Genomic DNA, 23,616 nt, shown 5'->3' with positions numbered 1-23,616 from the left:
GTGCGGATGTGGGGCAGAGTGCAAAACTTGATTCCCTTTCTGACGATGACCGCTACAACACCCTCCCTGGAGATGGTGCGATCAAGCCGGATAATGTTGTGGTCAGGCAACCAGAAGCTGTCACCGGACTTTAAGTGGGTCTCAGTTAGAAGAACCACGTCGATGCTATGCTTGCGGAGGAAGTCGGCAAGCTCAATCTGTTTTGCTCTTACAGAGCAAGCGTTCCAGGCAGCGATGGTTAGCGGCTTAGACACCATACTGGATGATGAACTTACCGAGCACTTGGATCTGTTCGGGCTTATTGCGGCACTTACGTAGAGCACCGGTCATGTTGACGAAAATTTCCATCAGTTCATCCGCTGAAAACAGATCGGGGTTGTTGTTTTGCGCTGGTGGTTGTCTCCAGAATCCAGGGGGGATGGAGAGCTTTGGCCAGCAGAATCACCAGAAGATGCTTGAGTGGAATGCACCCGCGAATTCACTTGTCTTTGCTGAGGAGCACGAAGAGGCAGGAAATCCTCCGTCCGAAATGCCGGGACTTTGTCCTTCTTGCGTCCTGGTTGGTTGTTAGTTGCCGCCTGTTTTCGGATGCGTTTGAAGTCCTCGCGTTTGGAGCACTGTCTGTCGGAACCTTGGTAAGCACCACCACAGTTGGTGCATTTTAACGCCACGGCTCCATCCGCAGGGCAGTCGGAAGTGGCGTGGTGTTGAGCCCAATTGCCGCAGCGTGGCTTAATGTTGCAGTTGTGGGTGCCGTGTCCAAAGTTCAGACACCGTTGGCACTGAGTCACATCGCGATGGCCGCCACGGTATGGCTCCCAGCGGACGATGATGCAATTGATGGAGCGGATGGCTTTCAGTGCGTTGAGCGTCACCGTTCCCTTCTGGAAGTGTGCCAGGAAAAGGTAATCCGGATACGCCTTCACATTCTCGTCTCTTCTTGTCATCCGATAGACGGCACTTGGGGCCAGCTTGTACCGGTCCCTGATTTCAGCTTCGATAAACTTCGGGTCGATGTTTGGTAGGCCCCTGATGACGACCTTGAGTGGCGTCGCCGAAATCACCGATGTCGCTGGCGTTCGTTGTTGTGACGTCATCACGTCCACTCGCACCATCGGACTGGCCTTGGTTTTTCTTCCTCTTCTTGGATCGCTTCATCGTGGCGGAGGTGGTATTTCCAACATCGGTGGGAAGAGTAGCGTACCTGTTTGAAATAGGTACACTCGTGCTACACTCGCCACTGTTCTTCTCCGCTTTCTCACGGAGCCTGCTCCGGGAGCGCTGTCTTCCCATCACACGATGCGACCGACACTACTGATGACGCGAATAAACGTTTGGAATAAACTCGACAGTGAGCATGCATAAGGGCGTATACGCGATGATCGATTCCCTTAATCGATTTTCTCTTTGCATTGCTACAGCTAAGCGAAACAATTTTGTAGAATTTGTTCAATGTAGAGTTGTAACAGGTTGCATTGCCTATCAAAAGCAACAGCAAACGCACTGACAAACGTTAAATCTAGCGAGTTATTAACAAAAGAGAAAATCGATGAAGAGAATTGATCATCGCGTATACGCCCTTATGAATGCTCACTGTCGAACTATCGAACAACTCGACAGAGCGAGCAAATACCGGATTGTACTGCTTGACGAACAAGCAGAGAATCGTGAGACGAAAAACACGATTTGACAAGCGTTTTTATTATCGCTGCTTTTCTCCTCCCTTCCTTTCATTTGTCGATCAACCGAGTATTGAGCTCGCTCATGTGAGCATGCACAATGTGTCGTTTGTTCGATTTACGCTCTATCGTTGCGTCCGTGTTTGGGATATTTCGATACATGGCTGAATTTGGATTTTTTTATGTGACCCCTAGTATAGAAATTAAAGACGTAGTCCTTCGTCAAAAGATCCGCACGGCAAGAGAGCACGATGCGGACTGGTATGGAACAGCTTAAATGACGTCAACGTTCGACCACAGTTGTCCTTTTGGGAGTCTGCAAGCGATCGTTTCACTCGACAGATAAGTGCTAGTGCAAATCGACGGTCGTGGTGTTATATCCACTGCGGCCAGAATTTACCCAATATACGCACGCGATGACAACCGTCTGGGTTGAAGTCGATACTGTAACCGACAGAAAAAAAGGTGTTGTATTAAAATTAGGGTTAGTAGTAGGGCTAGTATATGTTAGTAAAAATGTACATACTGTGGTATCCAGCTAAAAGGGAGAGAAAGACGGATTCGCCAGGCACGCTAATGATCTATCCTACGCTTAAAATTTATCTAAATCTAGCTTACTACTAATGACTAGAATATAAGTACGGCTCCTCTAATACCTCCCATTACTCTCACAGGACTTTTTGTATTTTCCTGTTAATTCGACGGCAAGTCGCCATTTCGTCTGGTCAGAGGCTCGACCAGGTGCACACGATCCGGCGTAGTAGATCTCGGTTTGCTACCTCTTACTGCAAAGAACACATTCCAACCTCTGGGCCAGTCGCCCGTTAAGGAGGTTTTAAAGCTTGGAGTCGAGACCCCTAACCGTATAGGAGCATTCCCCTCTTAACACGGTCGTTCCGGTATCGTCCTTGGCCGTGCCAATCTCCATCAACGAGGGAAGACGCCTGAAAGTCACACACGATCGACAAACCATCGTGCGGTTAAACGATCATTCGCCACCGTTTTGGGAACCTCCAACCACTATTTGTCGTCAGCAAAAATTTGTGCAGCGGGCTCAAAATGAACACTTACACACTGATAAGCAGAATGGTTCATGGGCGATCTCATAAATTTCCACCGAGGTGCAAGGACTAAATGCTATTTGGGGAAATGGTTCCCGGACACTGGTCGAGCTTGAAAAATACCAAAGAAAAAAACTCTTCGTTGAAGGAAAAGCTATCCCGCAACGAAATTAGTCTCAGTATGTTTCATAATTTTGAACTTTCATACCTCCGCATTTTTTACATTGCTCACAATGTCCTAATTTGCCGTTTATCTCAAAATCGCGAATACAACTTCTAGTAAAGCTTCACAATTTTATAAGTTTCCATAATAGCAAATTAATCTCACCTAACTGTATTTAAGTGTTCAATTATTCTATTCACAGATTTTAGTTTTACTAGTTTTTAAACATGTCTAGTTTATATGCTTGGCTTGAGGATGATAGAACTAAGAAATGTAATACATTTTTGGTTTGGACAATGAATTCTAGGGTGGTTCTTATTATCATTGAAATCAAAAATCTAACTTTTTGTTTGTAGAAATTAAGGTATACATTTTTTGGCAAAGTTATAGCTGAGCTAATTTCAAGCAACTTTGTAATTTTTTTTTTGTATCTCTTAAATTGACCGATTTAGAGCTACTTTCTTAAATAGAGTTAGAGTGTCTCTAAAAAAATAGTTGTTTTGCTTTAGTTTTCTTATTTCAAATTTCTTAGCAAAGAAGGATTCAAATAACGTATAGATCTTTTGAAGGCGCATATTTTTGCTACATAGAGCTTGACGAAAGAACCGAATAAGAGTTATTGATATTTTTCTACTAAAATTATGCCCTTTTCAAATGTTAAAAAGTTACTGTTTAAAGTTTTTTTTACTGCATTTGAAAGGGCGTATGTTATTCTCAAGAACATGAGTGTTTTAGCACTAACTTTTTCATTTCAAATTTCTCATGAAAATCAACTTCTAGAGACTTTTAAAGCTCTTTAAGACGAATGATTTATAGCAAAAAATGTTGCCTGTTTCTCTTCTAATAAAAAAGATATACCCAATTATAGCAAAAAACATGAATAAATTCAAATTGATTTTATACGAGTTTTTAAAATAACATACCTCTATTTTTTACATTATTGAGAATAACATACTTACTTACCTTACCAATCAGGCTAAGGCCTTGTTGTCCTCTGCTGTCCGAAGAAGTCGTCTCCACTCTACTCGATCCATGGCCACAGTTCGCCAGCCTCGTAGTCTGCGAAGGGTCCGCAGGTCACCTTCTACTTGGTCGATCCACCTTGCCCGCTGCGCGCCTCTTCTTCTTGTTCCTGTTGGGTCGCTTTCTAGAACCATTTTCACTGGGTCGTCGTGCGGCATTCTTACGACGTGCCCAGCCCACCGTAGTCGCCCAATTTTTGCAATGTGGACGATGGATGGTTCTCCCAGCAGCTGGTGCAATTCGTGGTTCATTCGCCTCCTCCACGTTCCGTCATCCATCTGCACTCCACCGTAGATGGTACGCAACACCTTCCGTTCGAAAACACCAAGGGCGCGTTGGTCCTCCACGAGCAAAGTCCAGGTCTCGTGGCCGTAAAGGACCACCGGTCTAATTAGCGTCTTGTAGACAGTCAACTTCGTGCGGCGGCGAATTTTATTCGACCGGAGCGTCCTCCGGAGTCCAAAGTAGGCACGATTCCCTGCCATAATGCGTCTTTGAATTTCTCTGCTGGTATCATTTTCGGCGGTCACCAGTGACCCCAAATACACGAACTCATCGACCACCTCGATTTCGTCACCGTCAATCTGAACTCGGGGTGGGAGGCTAACATTGTCTTCCCTAGAACCTCTTGCTTTCATATATTTTGTCTTTGATGCGTTGATGGCAAGTCCAATCCGTCTAGCTTCAGCCTTCAGTCTGATGTACGTTTCCGCCATCATCTCAAAGTTCCGTGCCATAATGTCAATGTCATCGGCGAAACCAAGGAGCTGGATGGACTTCCTGAATATCGTGCCACTCGTGTCTATCCCAGCTCTTCTGATCACACCTTCTAACGCGATGTTGAACAGCAGACACGAAAGTCCATCACCCTGCCGTAACCCCCTTCGAGATTCAAAGGGACTCGAGAGTGTCCCCGATACTCGAACAACGCACGTCACTCGATCCATCGTCGCCTTGACCAATCGCGTCAGTTTATCCGGAAATCCGTACTCGTGCATAATCTGCCATAGCTGATCTCGATCGATTGTGTCGTATGCGGATTTGAAATCGATGAACAAATGATGTGTGGGCACGTTGTATTCGCGGCATTTCTGCAGAACCTGCCGAATCGCGAAAATTTGGTCCGTGGTAGCGCGGGCACCCATGAATCCCGCCTGGTATTGCCCCACGAACTCTCTTGCATATGGTGACAGACGGCGGCATAGAATTTGGGAGAGTACCTTGTAGGCGGCGCTCAGCAGTGTGATCGCGCGGTAGTTGCAGCAATCCAACTTGTCGCCCTTTTTGTAGATTGGGCATACGACACCTTCCATCCACTCCTCCGGTAATATCTCCTCCTCCAAATCTTGGCAATTACCCAGTGCAGCGCTCTAGCCAGTGCTTCACCACCATATTTCAATAGCTCACTTGGTAGTTGATCTACACCAGTTGCTTTGTTGTTCTTCAGCCGACCGATCTCCTCCTCAACTTCTTGAAGATCAGGGGCCGGTAGCCTGTCGTCTTCTGCGCGTGCTCCAAGGTCTGTTGCCGTGCCACCTTCGTTTTCTGCTGCTTCACCGTTGAGGTGCTCGTCATAGTACTGCTTCCACCTCTCAATCACCTCACACTCGTTCGTGAGAAGGTTACCGTCCAAGTCCTTGCACATATCGGCTTGCGGCACGTAGCCTTTGCGCGAACTATTTAGCTTCTCGTAGAACTTCCGTGTGTCGTTTACGCGGTACAGATTTTCCATCGCCTCGCGATCTCGATCTTCCTGCTGACGCTTCTTCCTTCGGAAAACCGAGTTTTGTCTGTTCCGCGCTTGTCTGTATCGCTCCACATTCAATCTCGTGCGGTGTTGCAGCATTCTCGCCCGTGCTGCATTCTTCTCCTCTACTAACAGTTTGCATTCGCCGTCAAACCAGTCATTTCTTCGGTCCGGGATTGCAGTACCTAGTGCCGCTACAGCAGTACTACCTATGGCTGAACGGATGCCCCTCCAGCCATCTTCAAGAGAAGCTGCGCCAAGCTGCTCTTCCGTGGGTAGTGCAACTTCCAGCTGCTGCGCGTAGCCCTGGGCAACTCCGGTGTCCCGTAGTTGCTCAATGTTGGGTCGTGGCGTTCGACTTCGACGTGTGTTATGCACCGTCGAGAGTTTTGAGCGCATGCATACTGCAACTAGGTAGTGGTCCGAATCTATGTTCGCACTGCGGTACGTGCGGACGTTGATAATGTCGGAGAAGAATTTCCCGTCGATTAGAACGTGATCGATTTGGTTTTCTGTGTGTTGGTCAGGTGATCTCCAGGTGGCTTTGTGGATATCCTTGCGGGGGAAAAAGGTACTTCGAACTACCATACCCCGGGAGGCTGCAAAGTTCACGCATCGTTGGCCGTTGTCGTTCGATACGGCATGCAGGCTGTTTGGCCCGATTGCCGGTCTATACATTGCCTCCCGTCCTACCTGAGCGTTCATGTCGCCGATGACGATTTTGACGTCCCGTTGCGAACAGCCGTCGTACACCTGCTCCAGCTGCGCATAGAGCGCTTCTTTCTCGTCGTCGGGTCTCCCTTCGTGTGGGCAGTGCACGTTGATGATGCTGTAGTTGAAGAAACGGCCCTTAATCCTCAACTTGCACATCCTCGCGTTGATCGGCTGCCAACCAATCACGCGTTGGCGCATCTTACCCAGCACTACAAAGCCGGTTCCCAGCTCGTTGGTGGTGCCACAGCTCTGGTAGAAAGTAGCCGCTCGATGCCCGCTTTTCCATACCTTTTGTCCCGTCCAGCAAAGTTCCTGCAGTGCTACGACTTCGAAGTTGCGTGGTTGAAGTTCGTCATAGATTAACCTATCGCAACCCGGGAAGCCGAGCGATTTGCAGTTCCATGTTCCGAGTTTCCAATCGTAGTCCTTATTTCGTCGCGTAGGTCTGTGCCGATTGTTCCGATCCGTATTTCTTTCTTCGGTATTTGCAACTTTGTTTTTTTCCAGGGCGGCTTGTTGGGCCTGCCCCAACCCCCTGTCTCGCCGAGGGACCATCGTGCACAGCTCTGTTTAGAGTCCCACGCTGGCACTAGGACGGTGATCAGCCGCTCCTAACATGGAGAACAGACGCCGTTTTGAGCCGCACCTCCATGGTGAGCAGACGCTCAGGTTTGGTGAAGCATTTCCTCTATCACCGTACTATGGTTACCGCGCCAGTGTTCGCGTCGCACCTCTTCACTTTGCTATTGCCAGACTGGCAACATTGCCCAGGCTACGCCATCCAGCTGTGTCCATGTTTCAGCTGGTAGTCTTTTGTTATCATATGACTCGAGGAGGCGTGAAGTAGGAACTTGTGAGGACCAGGGCTAGGTATTCCGCTCCTTCCAGGTTGTCAACTCACCATTTTGTAACCCAAACGTAACATACGTTCTTCTAATGCAGTAAAAAAAAATTTTTTGTTTACCCCAACCAGAGATATTAACATTTGAAAAGGGCATATTTTGATTAGAAAAATTTAATAACTCTTGATCGGCGAAAGATATCGACAAGCTCTGCTGTGCAAAAATTTGCGCCTTCTAAAGATCTAAAAGTTATTTCAAGACACCTTTGCTGAGAAATTTGAAATAAGAAAACTTGATAAAAAAATTGTTTTTTTATAGACACCCTAACTCAATTTAGAAAAATTGCTCTAAATCGGTCAATTCATGAGATACAATTTTTTTTTAACAAGGTTGCTTGAAATTTGCACAGCTATAACATTGCCGAAGAATGTATACATTAATTCCTTCACACAAAAAGTTCAATTATAGATTTCAATGAAAATAAGAACCACCCTAGAATTCATTGTCATAAAAGTGAGGGCCTAACTATAAGCAACAACTTTGTAGAAAACACTTTTTGTCTAAAGTTTCAATTTCAGGCTTATCCTTCCAGCTAAATCTGCATTCTGGACTGCTGTGCATTGATAGATTCTCTTCATCGACTATCTCTTTCGTTAATAACTTGGCTGATTTCATATTTCTGGATAATTTTTCTGCAGTCTGTTAAAAGAAAAAAAAAATGTAAAGCGTATTGGACGATAAGAACTAGCTGAACATGTTTTTGGAGCCTAGTTATTAATGAAAAAAATATTCGATGAAGAGAATCGATCAATGTAGATTGTTCTAATTGAAAAGTGTCGCGAGATTTCATCGGTATAATATTACAAGAACAATTTTATCATATTAGATTCGATACTTTTCGCTAATTGAGTATTGCATGAACAAATTGGCCGCTTATCATTGCATTGAAATTATTGTTTTAAAAATTCATGAACATAAATGAGAAATTTATTGCAGTAGAATGCTGCATTTATCATACATACCTACCGGCTATTCCCTACGACCATTACGTTTTTTTTGCAAATCAACGCATGCGCTATCCAAATCTATCTGGAAGCCATCGATTTTCTATCAAGAGCAGACATTATGGAAAATTGCACCCATTCAGAGTGGGTGGAGTTTCCGTTCTTCTTCCTAGCAGCATTTCATGCTTATTTTGCTTATCGCATATTAGTTTATTGTGTGCTCTCAACTTAGTGATCTTTGAGCACTTCCACAGTTATTAATTGAGAGCTTTTGATGTCTGTACCACTTTTGCATTATTATAATTGTGTGGCAAGTACAATCATACTCTATTGCTCAGGGAATTCGAGAAATTTCTAACCCGATAAATTCGTAGACTGAACCGGGAATCGAACCCAGTCGCCTCCAGCGTGGTCTTGCTTGATAGCCGCGCCTTAACCGACTGAGCCAAGGGAGGCCCTTAGCTGGAGGTTTCCCTTACTGATGAATTTCACATAGACGATTTAAATAAAACAGTAGTGATTGTACTAAAAGCTTTCTTATTTTAATTTTAGCTTAAAAATGAACAACTTACATAAAAATATCACAAACACACCACCATCTTCGATAACAGTGCCACTGTAATTGCTGCTAATGCTAATCGCTGGAAGGCACTTTTTTTGGCGGACAACGCTTGCTGTCCACCGGAATACTGTTTTCCCAAATCAGGCGTATAATCGTAACAAGTTGGAAAGTTCGGTGGAACTGCAACCATTTCCGATTTATCACCCACCTTCAAGACGAGTGCCATCCCAATCTCCGCGTGGAACTCGATGTGACAATGGAACAACCAGTAGCCTGATGGGAAATGATGAAAAAGTTATATAAACTCTCCTTTAGGTAGCAACATTGTTTGCAAACTAACCCGGATTGTTCGCAATGAACCGAATAATGGTATAACCGCCGTCCGGAATGGTGACCGTATCTTTAATCGGGGCACCCTTCAGCCGTCGTTTGATCTTTCCCTCCTCATCTAGTCGTTTCACCTCCTCGGCGGAAATGTTCCCTGCCAACCGTTCCATTCCAACCACACGGAAGGCATGACCATGCAGATGGAACGGATGATTGGCGTCGAATGTGAATCCCTCGTCTATCAGCACCATCTCCACGGATGAATTGAGTGGTACTTGAAGCACGTGGCTACACTCGCAAAACTCCTCCCGACAGTTGATGCCCTGTTCCATCAGGGAGCTTGCATTGCAGAAAAGGCTTTCGTCAAGCTCGTCCTTTCCCGGCATCATTGGAATTTTCGGCATCCGCATTGAAATGTGGTTCAGCTGAGGGGTGTACAGTCGGTTGGTGTTGTTGATCACTAAAAATTGAAAACGAATTGTGAGACTGAGTCGAAAGCGTTCGCTTAAGTAAGCTTACCATCCTTAAACCCATACAAATCCGGCACGTGGAAATGCGGGTTATTCTTAGCATAGAAATCGTAATAAACGTAAAATTTAAAATCAGTCTTTTCTTTTAGCAGCAGTAGGTCTTCCTGATCCCTAGACGTAGTCTCTGCAATCGATAACGTCTCTACATTCCCCGTTCCTTTGTTGAGCGAATTCAGTTGCATCCCTTCCAGTGGGAAATCATAGCTTGGCCACGCGTCATATTCCACTTCGGGTGCTCCTCTGTACCGCAGGACTGCCACCTGATAGGCTGAAGTAAATCGTTCATCACAATCCATCAACCCACGGAACCGCATCAAATAGTTTCCTACAGGTTGATTGGCCCGTAGGATGAAATCGAACCTTTCACCTGCGTAACTCACAAACGAAGCCAGGTCCTCCACCGGATTGATGTCGAAACTATCCGACGAAATTACGGTCAGGTTGTGACCTTCTACAGATACCTCTACCGGGCAGTTCAAGAATTCAGCATTGATCAATCGGAAGCGGTAGCGCTTCTTGGGTTCAACGTAGAACACTTTCAGCGGAATATGTTCCGATTCCGGAACTACTACAGCGTTAAAGTTGACAGTCCGGGATTGTCGTTTCGCACGACTTAACGATCGTGTTGAACTATTGGTCCTTCTCGCGTTGATTAGCTCCGCAAAGTTCATCTCAAGTTTAAGGTTGCTATCTGCTGAATTCTGAATCAGTTCGGCATCGTTCTCGGTTTTTGAGGTAGGACGGTTCGTAGTCCTAGTTGTAGTAGTAATGCTTGAAATTTTAGGATACCGTTTGAAATATTTCCCCCGTCCATTGATCAATATGTTTGGCGGTTTATTGTCACCCGTGGAGTGATGATGGGCTGTAAACATTTGATTTCCAGCTTGATGACCCCAATCTTGAACGGTTATCACGTGTTCCGAAAGATCGTAATCGTACATTATCTTCTGAGGATCATTGTCTCTTCTGATGATGAGTGGTCCAAATGCTCCATCGCCACGTTGCATTCCGGTATGCGAGTGCCAAAAATGCGTACCCGGATTGTCTGCTTTGAAGGTATACCTAAACGTGGTCCCCGGACTGATCGGACACTGTGATATGTGTGGAACTCCGTCCATGTAAGGAGTCTTTTTCTGGTGCAGTCCATGCCAATGAATGGTAGTACTATCACCCATGAGATGGTTCTCCACATCAACTGTGATGATATCATTCTCGCATACTTCAATAGACGGTCCTGGCATCATCCTATTAATAACTATTACGCTCCTTCTAACTCCATCCGCAGCAATACAATGCGGACGACCACAATCCGTAGCGTTGTACGGGCACTCATAGCATGCCTTACTCATCGTTTCATACCACTCCATCTTGAATCTATAGTAGCACGTCATCGGCTTTCTACCCCTCATGCATTCCCGTTTGCATTCATGGTCCGAGTAGTCAAGTTCATCGTAATATTCGATTCCTGTTCGCGGCATTGGCGTAACCGGATCGACCATCGTGATGTTACACGCGCTACAGCAGTTCTGTTCTATCACATTCTCCGGTGGACAGTCCATCATCATGGGACACTGCTTCCGTTCGGAAGTGATCGAAAGTAACCCGTTCTCATTGACACAGCGATACCGCAAACATCCATCCGGACTTTCCCAGGATTCGGCTTCCGAGTAGAAGCGATCGTTGAAACGGCACATCGCCTGGACACACTGCGGGCAGCAATGTTGGATGGAGTATTGTAGCGCGAAGCCCTGAAATGAATGAAATTTTTGAATTAATTAAATTCTGCAGATACTTGTGAATTAAGTGTTAAAAGCAATTGTAACCGGCTGCGTATGGTGTTTAAGACAGTTGAGCCTTACTAAACAATTAAATTAAAAAAATACATTCAGCGAGGATCACATTTCTCTTGCGTCTCCATGGTGACAACCATCACCTCTTTACCAATATTTTGGGGTTATGAATCAAACTGGAGGGTGTCCTATAAGAAATCTAACATTTTTAACAAAATGAAGCATCCTACTGTATATTTTCAAAGTTTCATTGGAATCTGAGAGGGTGCTGCCAGAAAATGATCGAGTTGCTGTGAAATTCGTCTAATTCCAAGCGACATGCATAACATGTCTTTGTAAGAGGGGTAAATATAAAACTATTTTTGGGAGAATTAGGAGAAAGCTCTTGTCGGGATGGTGAAAGCCATCAATCAATGATGGTTGTTAAAATGTCGGGTAGAAAATGACCAATTTCTATTCGCAAAAGAGATCGCTATTTTATTACTCTCCAGTATCGCTCTTATAAATTCAAAAAGAAAAGAATCTTACCTCAGGACATCTGGAGTTACATGTGATCCCAATCGAATTCACAAACGGTTCCGATGATTCGCTGCTCAAGCATTCGAAGTTCATACACGTTGTGCTGTTGACCATGCTGAACCACTTTTCACCAATCTGCTTCCTGGTAATGGTCCCGTTGATCACCACCTCACACTTCTCGGACCGTGTGATGTTATCTGTTCAAAACATGCATTAAAAAACATAAACCAATCCAGATAATACCAACCAAAAATGTAGACCAACTTACCACACTCATCCACATTGCAACACCTTCCTTCGACAATCTTTGGTCGGATTTTCCTTTCCTCGTCGCAGAACCGAATTCTCGAAGGACACGCACTCTGGTCGCAGAAGATTTGCGTCACTTCGCAACAGTTGACCATTTGTCTACCCGCCCGTTCGCCCACCTGAAGTAACGTATCCGGAATGTCAATGGCTGGGGGACACTTTGCTGAATCACAATCTGTGGAATGAAATATAAATCAGAAAAAATGGGATTATTAATTCTAAATAAAATCATTTCTATGCACGGCTTGCATGCACAGATTTGCATTATCATGTTCTAACACTCGGTCAAGTTCAAATGCACATCCCACCGGCCATTACCGATTGTCGACTGTAGATGAGTCGCCGTTTCTGACCGTGAGACATGCAAGTTATCATGTAACTGCAAGTGTTAACCACATGATAATTTGCCACTGTCTGTCTGGCATGCCTAACCGATTCGAACGATCGTGCTAAACGCAATGCAGATACCATAGTTTGCTATACAGATTTAGTGTAACAATCATAAAACCAAAACTAATGGTCCAAATCTGTCAATCAATAAATAATAATGGTAAATGCGTGAAACGTGTTTGTGAGAATTTGTTCGGTGTAGTTCTAGGCAATCGACCTCAGTGCAACAGCTTGTCCATTACCAGCGATTGGAATGCAAAGTGCGTAACATCATTCTGCGTAGGTATATCGATGTACGACATAGTGAGTGGTATAACCTTTTTGAATGTTACGATCGTATTGCACGTGTTCTGCAATGGCAGCGGTGAAATGCACTGGTATGGTGGTGGTCGTTCTTGTTAAGGATAACCCGGAAAAAGAAGGGACCAGAAAAGTTAAACAACGTGAATAGTTTTGGATCTGTTGCATCGAGCCAACGAGAATCTAGTGTCATGACAGAAGCATTTTACCACCGAAACAGTAGTTAAGCTATAATACTGTAATAGTATTGGTTAGAAACCAGAAGTGCATTTCAATTAGTCCTACCTGCAATGATTGATTTTCTTCATCTTTTTCGATAACCACAGCCAAGCAACACACATTTCAGAATATTCTCGACACATAGTTTGATAATAGAATTAAGGTATAATCTAGCGCCCTAAACGTCAATCAATAGAGGAAATATATTTTGCAGCTGAGTTACCAAACGAAACGTCAATTAACAGAATCGATCAATGCACATAGAAACTATGGGAATGTTAATCACGTGTTCTTGAGAAATTTTTTGTAGGTGATAATAATTTTAAAACTTGCCGTTGGCAACACAAAAAGTAGACGAGGTCGTCGAGGCAGTTGAAGAAGTCATTAGGTCTCATGACACCCGGAACGGCCTAATCGAAACAAGAATCAACTGACCCATTCCATGAGGTTATTATTATTATTTATCTTTATTAGGGAGGCTTTCAGCTTTGGGCTGGTTCGCCTTACTCCATGAGGTTATGAACCATCTAACCAATTAAAGTTTAAAAAGGGGTTTCATCTACCAGCGTTAATTACCAGTCAGTGCCAATCAAATACCGAAAATTGCTCTGATTACTTTTCAATTAATTAAAATTACCTTATTACTTTTAAATTGCGTTTATTACTCTCGATCACCGAACTTGAATAATTTTAAGAATTAGTTTGGAATTACTCAATTATTCAATGATTAACAATGTTTCAAAAGATGGAATTGTTAGAGAAATACGATGAAATCCAAGCTCGATTAATAAAAATGAGCTGCACAGCAAAAAACAAAAGTAGAATCATATCAAGCTCATTCCTCAAACTGAGTTGAAAAAAAGTTTCATTGAAAAATCGGAATTTGAAAGTATTACCAACCGGTGGAAACTAACGACTTTAAATTGGCTCACTACTTGACTAGCCTATTGGTCCCAAGTACATCTATAAGCGTACCCCATTCTAGTCGAAATTCTAGTACTATACTATGTTTGTTTTGAATCGCTATGAAAGTTTGACAGATAAAATGTGGGCTTAGTGGATTTTTCTATGTTTCGAGGGGTGCATTGATTAGCTTGGAACCGAAGATAGTACCAGAGCTAAGCCAAAAAGTTGAGCACGTTTCTTCGGGACCTTCTGGTCTTAGAGTTACCTCTATGGTTTTAGGCTCTGAGGTCGACAATATTCCAAATAATAATTGAATTTGATTATGTTACTTTTGAGGATCACTTCTGATTTTGACAATTTTGGGCTGGATAATTAAGCTCTGGTAAATATCAACAATGTTTATTACGCTCATATGTGATAGCGATGATTTTCAATACAAACGCAAATCTACACGGTAAGAAAAAAGTTCCCAAAATTGAGTTCCTTGCACTCAACACGTGGCTTCCCAAGTCACATTTTACGTTTTATGAAATACTACAAGACATTCATAAAACCCTGGTCAAGACAGCTTTGCCTTTATTACATCCACCAAAACCTCATTAAGACTAGAATCTGTCTAGTTGGCCCACCCCGAAGAAGGTTTTGAAGGACATATTTTCGAGGCACTTCAAGATTGATTTGCTGTAAAAAGGTTATACGGCTGCAAAAAACATTGAAAACCATTCAAAATCCTTATAGCAACTACAATAAAAGCCATTTGGCATCAATACTTGTGCTATTTGCCTTTCACGCCTGCTAACCGCACTGGAAATAAAGGATGACTCAAGATAAAAAGGGATACATAAATAGTATCAGATCTTGCCAAATTCATGGTTCAAAAAGTAATCTTTCAAAAATATTCTTATATTTCCTCATCTAATATGACAGAAATACCAAAATTATCAAAGCAGTTCTCATTTTGTGGTCTATTTTCAGGTGACAGATTAAATCTAATGTGAAATATGCTTCGAAAGATCGAAAAAATAGGTCCGCCTTTGGAAATCGTTGATTTTACTAACTATTTTTAATTTACGGAACAGTTATAGTTATGTTAGCTGAACATTGCATTAGGTCCTAAGTAACATTGACAGATTCTCTTTGTCGACTTTCTCTTTTTATTCCCACAGGCATGTAAATGCATTCCCCCAGGTATTTTCAGCACACGGATCGATAAGAGATGCTTTTATCTAGCATCTAATACGACAAACACAACAAGAAACGGATATGTGCTCAAGTTATTAAGGAAAGAGAGAGTCAACGAAGAGAATTGATCAATGTTACTTAGGACTTAATGCAATGTTCAGCTTGATATGTAATAACATTACTGTAAACAGCCAGAGATGAAATTAATCAACCTAACTTCCCCAACAAAAAGCTTGAGCTTGCGGGGTGAGATTTCTCAGTGTTCTGATACTCAACTTATGAATGATTTGCTACTAAACGCCACGTGGGAATCGATTCTCGAAACAAAGAAATCTTAACTGTGCTCATACGCAACTTATCTGTTAAACGGTTCCAATCTAACCTTCAACCGACGGAGATAAACTCGATGCAGATATATGCAGCAGCACGTAGTACACATACATACGATTTACCAGATGATCTGAATTGCATAATGTGAAGCGATGTGAGAAATGAACGGTTTTATCGATAACTAACCCTCTCCACCCCATAAGCTCTCTAAAATGCGTGAGAAGCATCATCAGTAGCTCGTGAATATTTGATTAACTAAACAAGTAAAAACATCTCATGGCAGTAGAAAAACTTTACGCGAATTAATCCCAGCACGATTGCAATCGACTGAGCGTTTATGAGTGTGTGCTGATGGTGACCGTAAAAACTGCAACTCGTGCTATTTGGATAGAAATTCGTCAAGATTTGTTTGAATAATTCAGGAAGACGTGTGAAGAACGACGTTCAGTGGTGTAGTGGTAAGCGTGATTACCTCTCACCCCAGCAGGCCAGGGTTCAATCCCAGTCGACGCCACCGGGATGTTCTGAGGCATAACATCTCTGAAGTAAAGCTTTTGGTCCTTACCCATGTGTTGAAAGGTTCGATAGGTTTCACCAATTGGCAATCAACGCTCGTCGGTGATTGGCACTCGATTGCGGAGCAGAGATCGACGGTAATTAAACATATAAAAAAGATAAGTTTTCACGAACGTCGTTCTTTTTTTTTATTATTTGTTTTCCGTCGATCTTGTTTTCCGCGCTGAGCACCAATGCTACCGACGCTAGGGAGGCAGCTCCCACACCTGGACCCTACCTATCGACCCATCAACTCATAAACCGGGACCAACGGCTTTACTTCCCTGAAGACATCAACCCTGTATTTCGACATTATGAAAAAATACATTTCACATCTCACTTTTAGAGGGATTAATCGCAAAATTAACATCTTAAAAAGATTAAGCATGTCGTGTCCATCATCTTTGCTGAAAATGTCATCACTCTAAATCCACGTTTCCATGGTCCTATATTAACTAATAGCGTGAGGTCTACGAATGCAATCGTAAAATTCATTTATAATATAGAAAAATAACTTATTTTCAGATTTTTAGTTGTATACATTGATTTAAGCTTTTCTACCAATGTAGCAGCAACCAGATTTAAAAATATGCTCCATTATCCAAATAAATGAACTTTAAGATAACACTCGTGGAAAATTGTCAAATCATCATCACTTTCATAGTTCTTCTATTCTACACGGGAGCCAATATTGATTTGCCAATAACGGTGTAAATATGTTTTCCAGCTACACGCTGTTTAATCTCACTCAGAGAGAGGGTAACTTCTACTACGATGATAGAGAAATTTCTAAAAACGTATGTTAATCAGCGTTGAGTGACCTACGTTTTTATGAACCTTCTCTTTCATCTGAGAAGATACTAACTCTCTCTAAATAATATTGAAAGGCCGTGTAAATTTTCGATTCCACCGTACAATTTCGCCGAAGTTGGTGCAAAATTTCTGGCAAAACAGCAGCACGGTTTTTGAGGGATCTTTTGGCAACCCAACTAACATTTTCAGCTTTATAAGCCAACTTTTACAGCGGTGTGCTGTAAAGTAGCTGAAACAAGCTGCAGATTCAGCTACAAGCAGAAGCTACCAAAATAGTTTTGGAGAGCGTTTACTCAACTTTTTCACAACCATTATTAAATTTGTCAGTCACACTGAATAACAACAACAATAAACGTTAATGTCACTTCTATGCAAATATTAATCAACTTTTAACTTTTAGCTTCAAAACGAAGCTAATAAAGCAAATATATTACTTATTTGATGGCTTCTACACAACCAACCACTCTGGCTGAATAACATAATCATCAAAAGTGCTTTTTCAACAACTAAACAACCTGTACTCAACTAATAAACTGTGTTAGCGCTACTTTGGAAGCTAATACAGTCAGCTAGGTTTATTTTAGACTCGTGTAGTTTTACAGGTTATACTCTTTACAAAGCTGAAGTAACTAGTCAAGAAAAATGATTCATCTGCACTATTTTAAAGCCTTTACTCAGCAATCTTGTTGTTGAACGGCATGTAAATTTGTTTACGTCAGTTCGAAGTGTTGGCGTGGCGAAGTTGGTAGTATCAAGGCTCGTCAATGCGGTCGTCTCGAGTTCGATTCCAGGTTCCGGTACAGTGTAAATAATTTGGTGATGTTGCTTATAACTAATTTCGATTGATTTGATTCGCAGTCAAATAAACATGACAAATTCCTCCAACAAAAAAAATCGTAAACAATATTTAACCTGCCCAACTAACATTTTCAGCTTTGTAAGCCAACTTTTCCAGCGTTGTGCTGTAAAGTAGCTGAAAAGAAGCTGCAGATACAGCTACAAGCAAAAGCTAGCAAAATAGTTTTGGAGAGCATTTACTCAACTTTCTCACAACCATTATTCAATTTGTCAGTCACACTGAATAACATAAGCCAATAAAAGCTAATGTCACTTCTATACACACACTAATCAACTTTCAACTTGTAGCTGCAAAACAAAGCTAACAAAGTGAATATATTACTCATTTGATGGCTTCTAAACAACCAACCACTCTTGCTGAATAACATAAACATCAAAAGTGCTTTTTCAACAACTAAACAACCTGTACTCAGCTTATAAACTGTGTTAGAGCAACTTCGGAAGCATTTTCACAGTCAACTAGGTTTATTTTTAGACGTGTGCAGTTTTACAGCTTTTACTCTGCTCTTTTATAACTAGTCGAGAAAAGTGATTCGTGTGCACTATTATAAAGCCTCTACTCAGCAATTTTGTTGTAGAAGCGAATGTTGATTTGTTTACATAAGTTCAAAGTGTTAGCGTAGCACAGTTGGTAGTGTCAAGGTTTGCCAATGAGGTCGTCTCGAGTTCGATTCCAGATTCCGGTGCAGGGTCAATAATTTGGTGATGACTTGTGTAACTAATTTCGATTAATTTGATTCACAGCAAAATAAACTAAATAAATTCCTTCATAAAAAAGCGTAAACAGTATTTAACCCGGCTTCAAGAGAAAGCTGTGTAGTGATTATTGGATAACCGGGAAAAGGTTGAATAAGCGCCTTTCAAGTTCACACACAACTAAACAGCAGGATAACAGCTGTATAGAAGCGTTAATGGATATGCAATAAGAGCTTCTCCCGACCGTTCCAACAGCCATAAGTAGCTGACTAAGTTCGCCAGATTTGCTTGTAAAGAAGTTGAGTAAAGGTTTCCTCATATCGTATAACGTTTGAATACAGCTTGAGGCTGTATAAATGAAATGAGTAAAGCGTTTACATTGTGAAAATTGTTAGTTGGGTGGTGTCAAGAGAAAGCTCTGTAGCGATTATTGGATAATCGGGTAAAGTTTGAGTAAGCGCCTTTAAAGTTCAAACACAACTAAAAAACAGCAGGATAAAAGATTCATAGAAGTGTAAATAGATTTGCAATAAGAGCTTGTCCAACCGTCCCAACAGCCATAAGTAGCTGACTAAGTTCGCCAGATTTGCTTGTAAAGAAGTTGAGTAAAGGTTTCCTCATATCGTATAACATTTGAATACAGCTTGAGGCTATATAAATGAAATGAGTAAAGCGTTTACGTTGCGAAAATTGATAGTTAGACATTAATGTCACTGGCAACCATGTTTCTTCGAGTGGCTTCAAATGACTTTCATACAGTGCCGTAATGCTGTTGAGAAAAGTTGAACGTTCGACCGGAACTGAATAAAAATTAAGTGCGCGGCAATATTTTACAAAAATAAAGCGAAGACGAGAGATGACAGCCGCTCCATGACAGCATAACTATAACTTCATATTTTACTGTTTTGCTTGCAGTGCAATCATTTTTATTAACATAAAACTAAATAAAACCTTTCGATTCGAAATTGTTTTTTTGATTAACAAATGTTGCATTTAATTGAATAAAAAATAAATGAATAAATAGCAGATATCAAATATTCCGTGAAAATAATTAAACACTTTTTTCATCACTGAGAACAATACTCCTTTTTGGTGAATTGAGCGAACAGTAATGTTTATTTACATTGCTCGTTTAGTTCAGCGTTTGACGGTTCGTTTGGTTCTTCTTGCTTCTGTCTTTGCGTGTCTCTATTCAACGTCTCTGGTAAAAACACATGAACGAAAAAGTGACATCAGTGACGGCAACTCGTCATAAGATAATCAATCATTTTATTCATACGTATAAGGAGTGTCAGATTGTATTTAACGAGTACAAGTTCATACTTTTTTTTGCTTTTGACGTCAAAATAACCCTGCTTTTGTGAATTATCCTATTCTGCGATTTTCAGCAAGTTTCAACATTATTTGTTTTTTTAATGTGATTCACTGTAGAACGGTTTGAGAAATGCAAAAAAAAAAATATATTATTAACTATTATTCCTGGCATTGAATTTATCAGGCCCCAAAGAGCAAAGAGTAGTTTCATGAGCATGATTGATTACTGTCATTTGGTTGCTTCCGCTCACTTCGCTATAAAAAATGTTTATCAGCATTATGAAATCATTAAATATTATGATGATATTTTGTACTTGTAAATTATAAAAAAAGATTGTAAAGTATGTGTTTGGGCCCATGCATTAATTATGTCACGCTAAATCGAGGAGAAATTTACCCCCCCCCCCCCATCGTAACGTTTTTCTTATTCCTAATGCATTGCCTGTCACAAAATCTTAGGGGGGCCTAGAGCGTGACATAATATGTGCATCTCTAAGGGTTGATGAAGGTCACGAAACCTATGAAATTCGCTTTCAAAGAGTCGCATCAGCGATTTTATGATTCGTGAGCGCTCACCCATAGTGACTGTTCACGAATCATAAAATTGATGAGTGAGACTCTCTGAAAACGAAATAGACAGGTTTTATGCTTCAAACACATTCTGTACAACTTCTTCTTGTAATTTAAAAGTACAACATACCATTATGACATCTAATGATTTCATATTTCCGAAAAACATTGTTTATAGCGAAGTGAGTCGAAGCAACCCTGCTGCTTCAGTACTCAATAACTTATTTCCTTTATGTCTATCTGTCTTTGAATCTGATATGATTTCCTCTTTATCTGCTTCGCCCTGGCTTTGACACTCTTGCACGGAATTTTGCCTTCTCTCGACTTAGTGTTCTTGATGCATTTCCACAGTTATTAATTGAGAGTTTTCTAATGTTACTCTATGTCCAGGGAAGAAGATAAATTTTCCAATCCGAAAGATTTCCTTGACCGGACCGGGAATCAAACCCGCCGCCTCCGGATTGGTGCCTTTACTGACAGTGTCCGGATTTGTGGAGCCTTTATGTTATTTTCCTAAAAGATCCTAATGAAATATTTGGCAGATCCTCCAATCAGGGCCAGTATTAAAAGTTAATCCGAGTTCGAGCTTGCCCCCAGTTAGTCAAAGTAATGTTTGGAGCCCTATTTAGTAAAATTATCAAAATTTGGTTCAGCCACAATAAAATGTTTTGTCCAGTCTTACAATCCACAAGGGTTGAATTGGTAGTTCCTTGTGGGAAATTTCAATGACAGCTTTAGGAACAGGGGTTTCACCATTGAACACTATATGATACCAGATCAAGATCCAATTTCCAGCCGACTAATATTCCCCGTCAATTTATTACAGCGTCACTCAATAGCGTAAATACCTGTATGATGCGTACGTGATGAATGATAGGTAGTATAAAGTGACACCACGGGATTGGGAATTCCTCGATCCAATGAATCCCCTTTGCAGTGGCGTCACATTACCAAAAAAATTGTCTGGATTGGGATTTACCGAAACCACATCACTCAGTGAATCCAACGAGTCATCGCTTCGCTCAACCCTACAAACAACAACCACACAGGAAGTTTTAATGCAAAGATTAACTGAAAGTGTACATTGCGTTACGCTACCTGTTTCTGCTAATTAATTGGTGACGGTAATGTGCAATCTCTTTTTTTAATGCTATCATTGATGAGGTTTTCACTTTCGATTTATTAGATCGCTAAGTGATGTTGTATTGTAGAATGTAGGTAAACGGCTACCTAAAGTGGGTGCATGTTTCAAGTGGACTGTCCATTCACCGACAACCAACGACGTCTAATTGATATGCTGGATAGCGTTCAACAAACGATTCGATCATCAGTTCCTTGTGTACGACCTATCGATACATGGCTTCATCCGACACACTTATGTACATAACATTTTCCTACTCTTGATTTATTAGGTGTTCAGTTTAAAATTTCGAATATTCGAAGGGAATTTTTCAGTGGAACCGGGTCGCACCGAAATAGTTAATTACTTATAATGTTGTTATAATTTTACTCGTAATCCTGCTTGTCACGCGTGTGATCCGATATTTGCATTCAATTACGACAGATTAAAATCACTATATATATAGTCGTCATCACTGGATAACGTGTTAAAACGGACCTAATGGTCCATTGCCGGTAGCCTGTCATCATTCCCCAGATGATCTCGCATGCACCCACATATTGGATGCAAATTTTTCATCATTAGCTTTCAATCACACCTGGTCAGCAGCACGGCAACGGATAACATTCATTTTAACAATCCTCCCGCAAGGGTTTGTCTGTGTTCGGTCTGGCATTCCAACCAGATTGCGACGCTCGGTTGCCATTGCACAATTAGGTAGTACATATTTCACAATAAATACAATGTAAGCATATCGCCAAATCATCGTCGAGCAAATATATCACCTAGATTTCAACGCGGATCGGTGGCAATTATAGTCTATCTCTCTCTCTCTGTCTCTCTTTCCTAGCACCCAGTTGAAGCTTAACAATTCAGCTGTGAGTCTATCCCTTGAAGCGAAGCTTCTTGGAATGAATTATTTATCATCCGGGAAAGACACTACAAATTAATGTAGATTTTCCGTTTTTAAATTGCTCCAAATTAGCATAAAAGTGACTTGATTGACATTAATAGCTGAAATATGGGTCTACATCGAAGAGCTTCCTCGAACGGCCAGACGGATGTGATTTAGAGCGGCTCATATAAGCATAGCGGACGGTGCAAAACTGATTTAATCAATTCTCGGTATATTTTGGGTGGTAAAGTGAATTTGGCTACTAACTTTAAAGGTTCAACGTTTTATGAACATACAACAAGACGGAGTCGTGACCTTCTGCGTATGTTCTATCCTAGACTTGTCACTTTTGATGGGTCGAAAACAGTGTGCTCATGAACTTCTCTTAACGTCACTGCTAGCTGGCGTTGCTAGATCGCTGCTCATCTCTCCATTTGCGTTGCAGTTCCGTCAGAATTTGTGTGACTGCCCTCCTCTCGACACATTTCATAGACTGCTTCAAAATGAGCACAGTCGAAGACCACGTACTCCGGTGTTTCCTCCACATTTCCACATTCCGGGAAGAGAAGTGACCTTGCGTTTTCGTACCGATGTAGGTACTGCATGAAGAAATAATGATCAGATTCGAATTGGGTCAGGTGCTTTCTGCTCACCCAGATCCAGAGGATCGGTATAAGCCTGTGGATTCATCTACCAAATTCCGTACTCGTCTGGTTTCTTCCCGCTTGTTGCACTCACTGTGCTCCGTTAACGTAATGCCGATAGGGAATTGATCTTACTGTTAAGCTTCGCTTGTTTCCGCTTGGTTTCTAGCGCTGCAACCCAGGGTGGACCGCCTTATCTCGGTATTGCCTCTTACTACTGCTTGGTTCAGAGTTGTTCGGCATGATTTTAACTACCGCGTTGATGGTCCTCGCAGCCTTCCTGACATCTGGAGTGGCTGTTGAAGTTTACCGCACCGCTTTGCTGTTACTAACCAATAACACTTCCGTTTTATGGGGGGTTATCTGCAGCTTCGCTCCTTGTATCCAATTTCCAATCGTGTCGATCGCCTCGGTTACCAACATTTCCACCTCTTCTAGCGTCTCGCTTGTTACCGGTAAGACCGTCGTCCGCAAAGCCAACGATCTCGACACCTTTGAGCAGCTTGAGGGGGGAGTTGAGTCAGCATACCGTCGTGCATCCCGTTTCTAAGCAA

The 23,616-nt window shown here is 41.9% G+C and overlaps 1 protein-coding gene across 1 annotated transcript in view; it reads right to left on the bottom strand.

The window, feature by feature from the left end:
- Positions 1-8,814: 8,814 nt before the first annotated feature.
- Positions 8,815-23,616, bottom strand: part of LOC135712206 (uncharacterized) — a 35,608-nt gene continuing 20,806 nt past the window's right edge. Inside the window, exons 3-7 of the mRNA XM_065235167.1 lie at positions 12,230-12,445; positions 11,971-12,158; positions 9,642-11,400; positions 9,136-9,582; positions 8,815-9,068 (exon numbers count right to left, since the gene is read on the bottom strand). Coding sequence (XP_065091239.1) covers positions 8,815-9,068; positions 9,136-9,582; positions 9,642-11,400; positions 11,971-12,158; positions 12,230-12,445 — 2,864 coding nt within the window. The remainder of the gene's footprint in view (positions 9,069-9,135; positions 9,583-9,641; positions 11,401-11,970; positions 12,159-12,229; positions 12,446-23,616) is intronic.

The sequence above is a fragment of the Ochlerotatus camptorhynchus genome, unplaced genomic scaffold, assembly GCF_037179485.1.
Source record: "Ochlerotatus camptorhynchus isolate MF236.1 unplaced genomic scaffold, CSIRO-AGI_Acam_v1.1 ptg000466l, whole genome shotgun sequence".
NCBI lineage: Eukaryota > Metazoa > Arthropoda > Insecta > Diptera > Culicidae > Ochlerotatus > Ochlerotatus camptorhynchus.
Note: the sequence above shows the minus strand (reverse complement) of the source record. Positions and strands in the feature narration are given on the sequence as shown.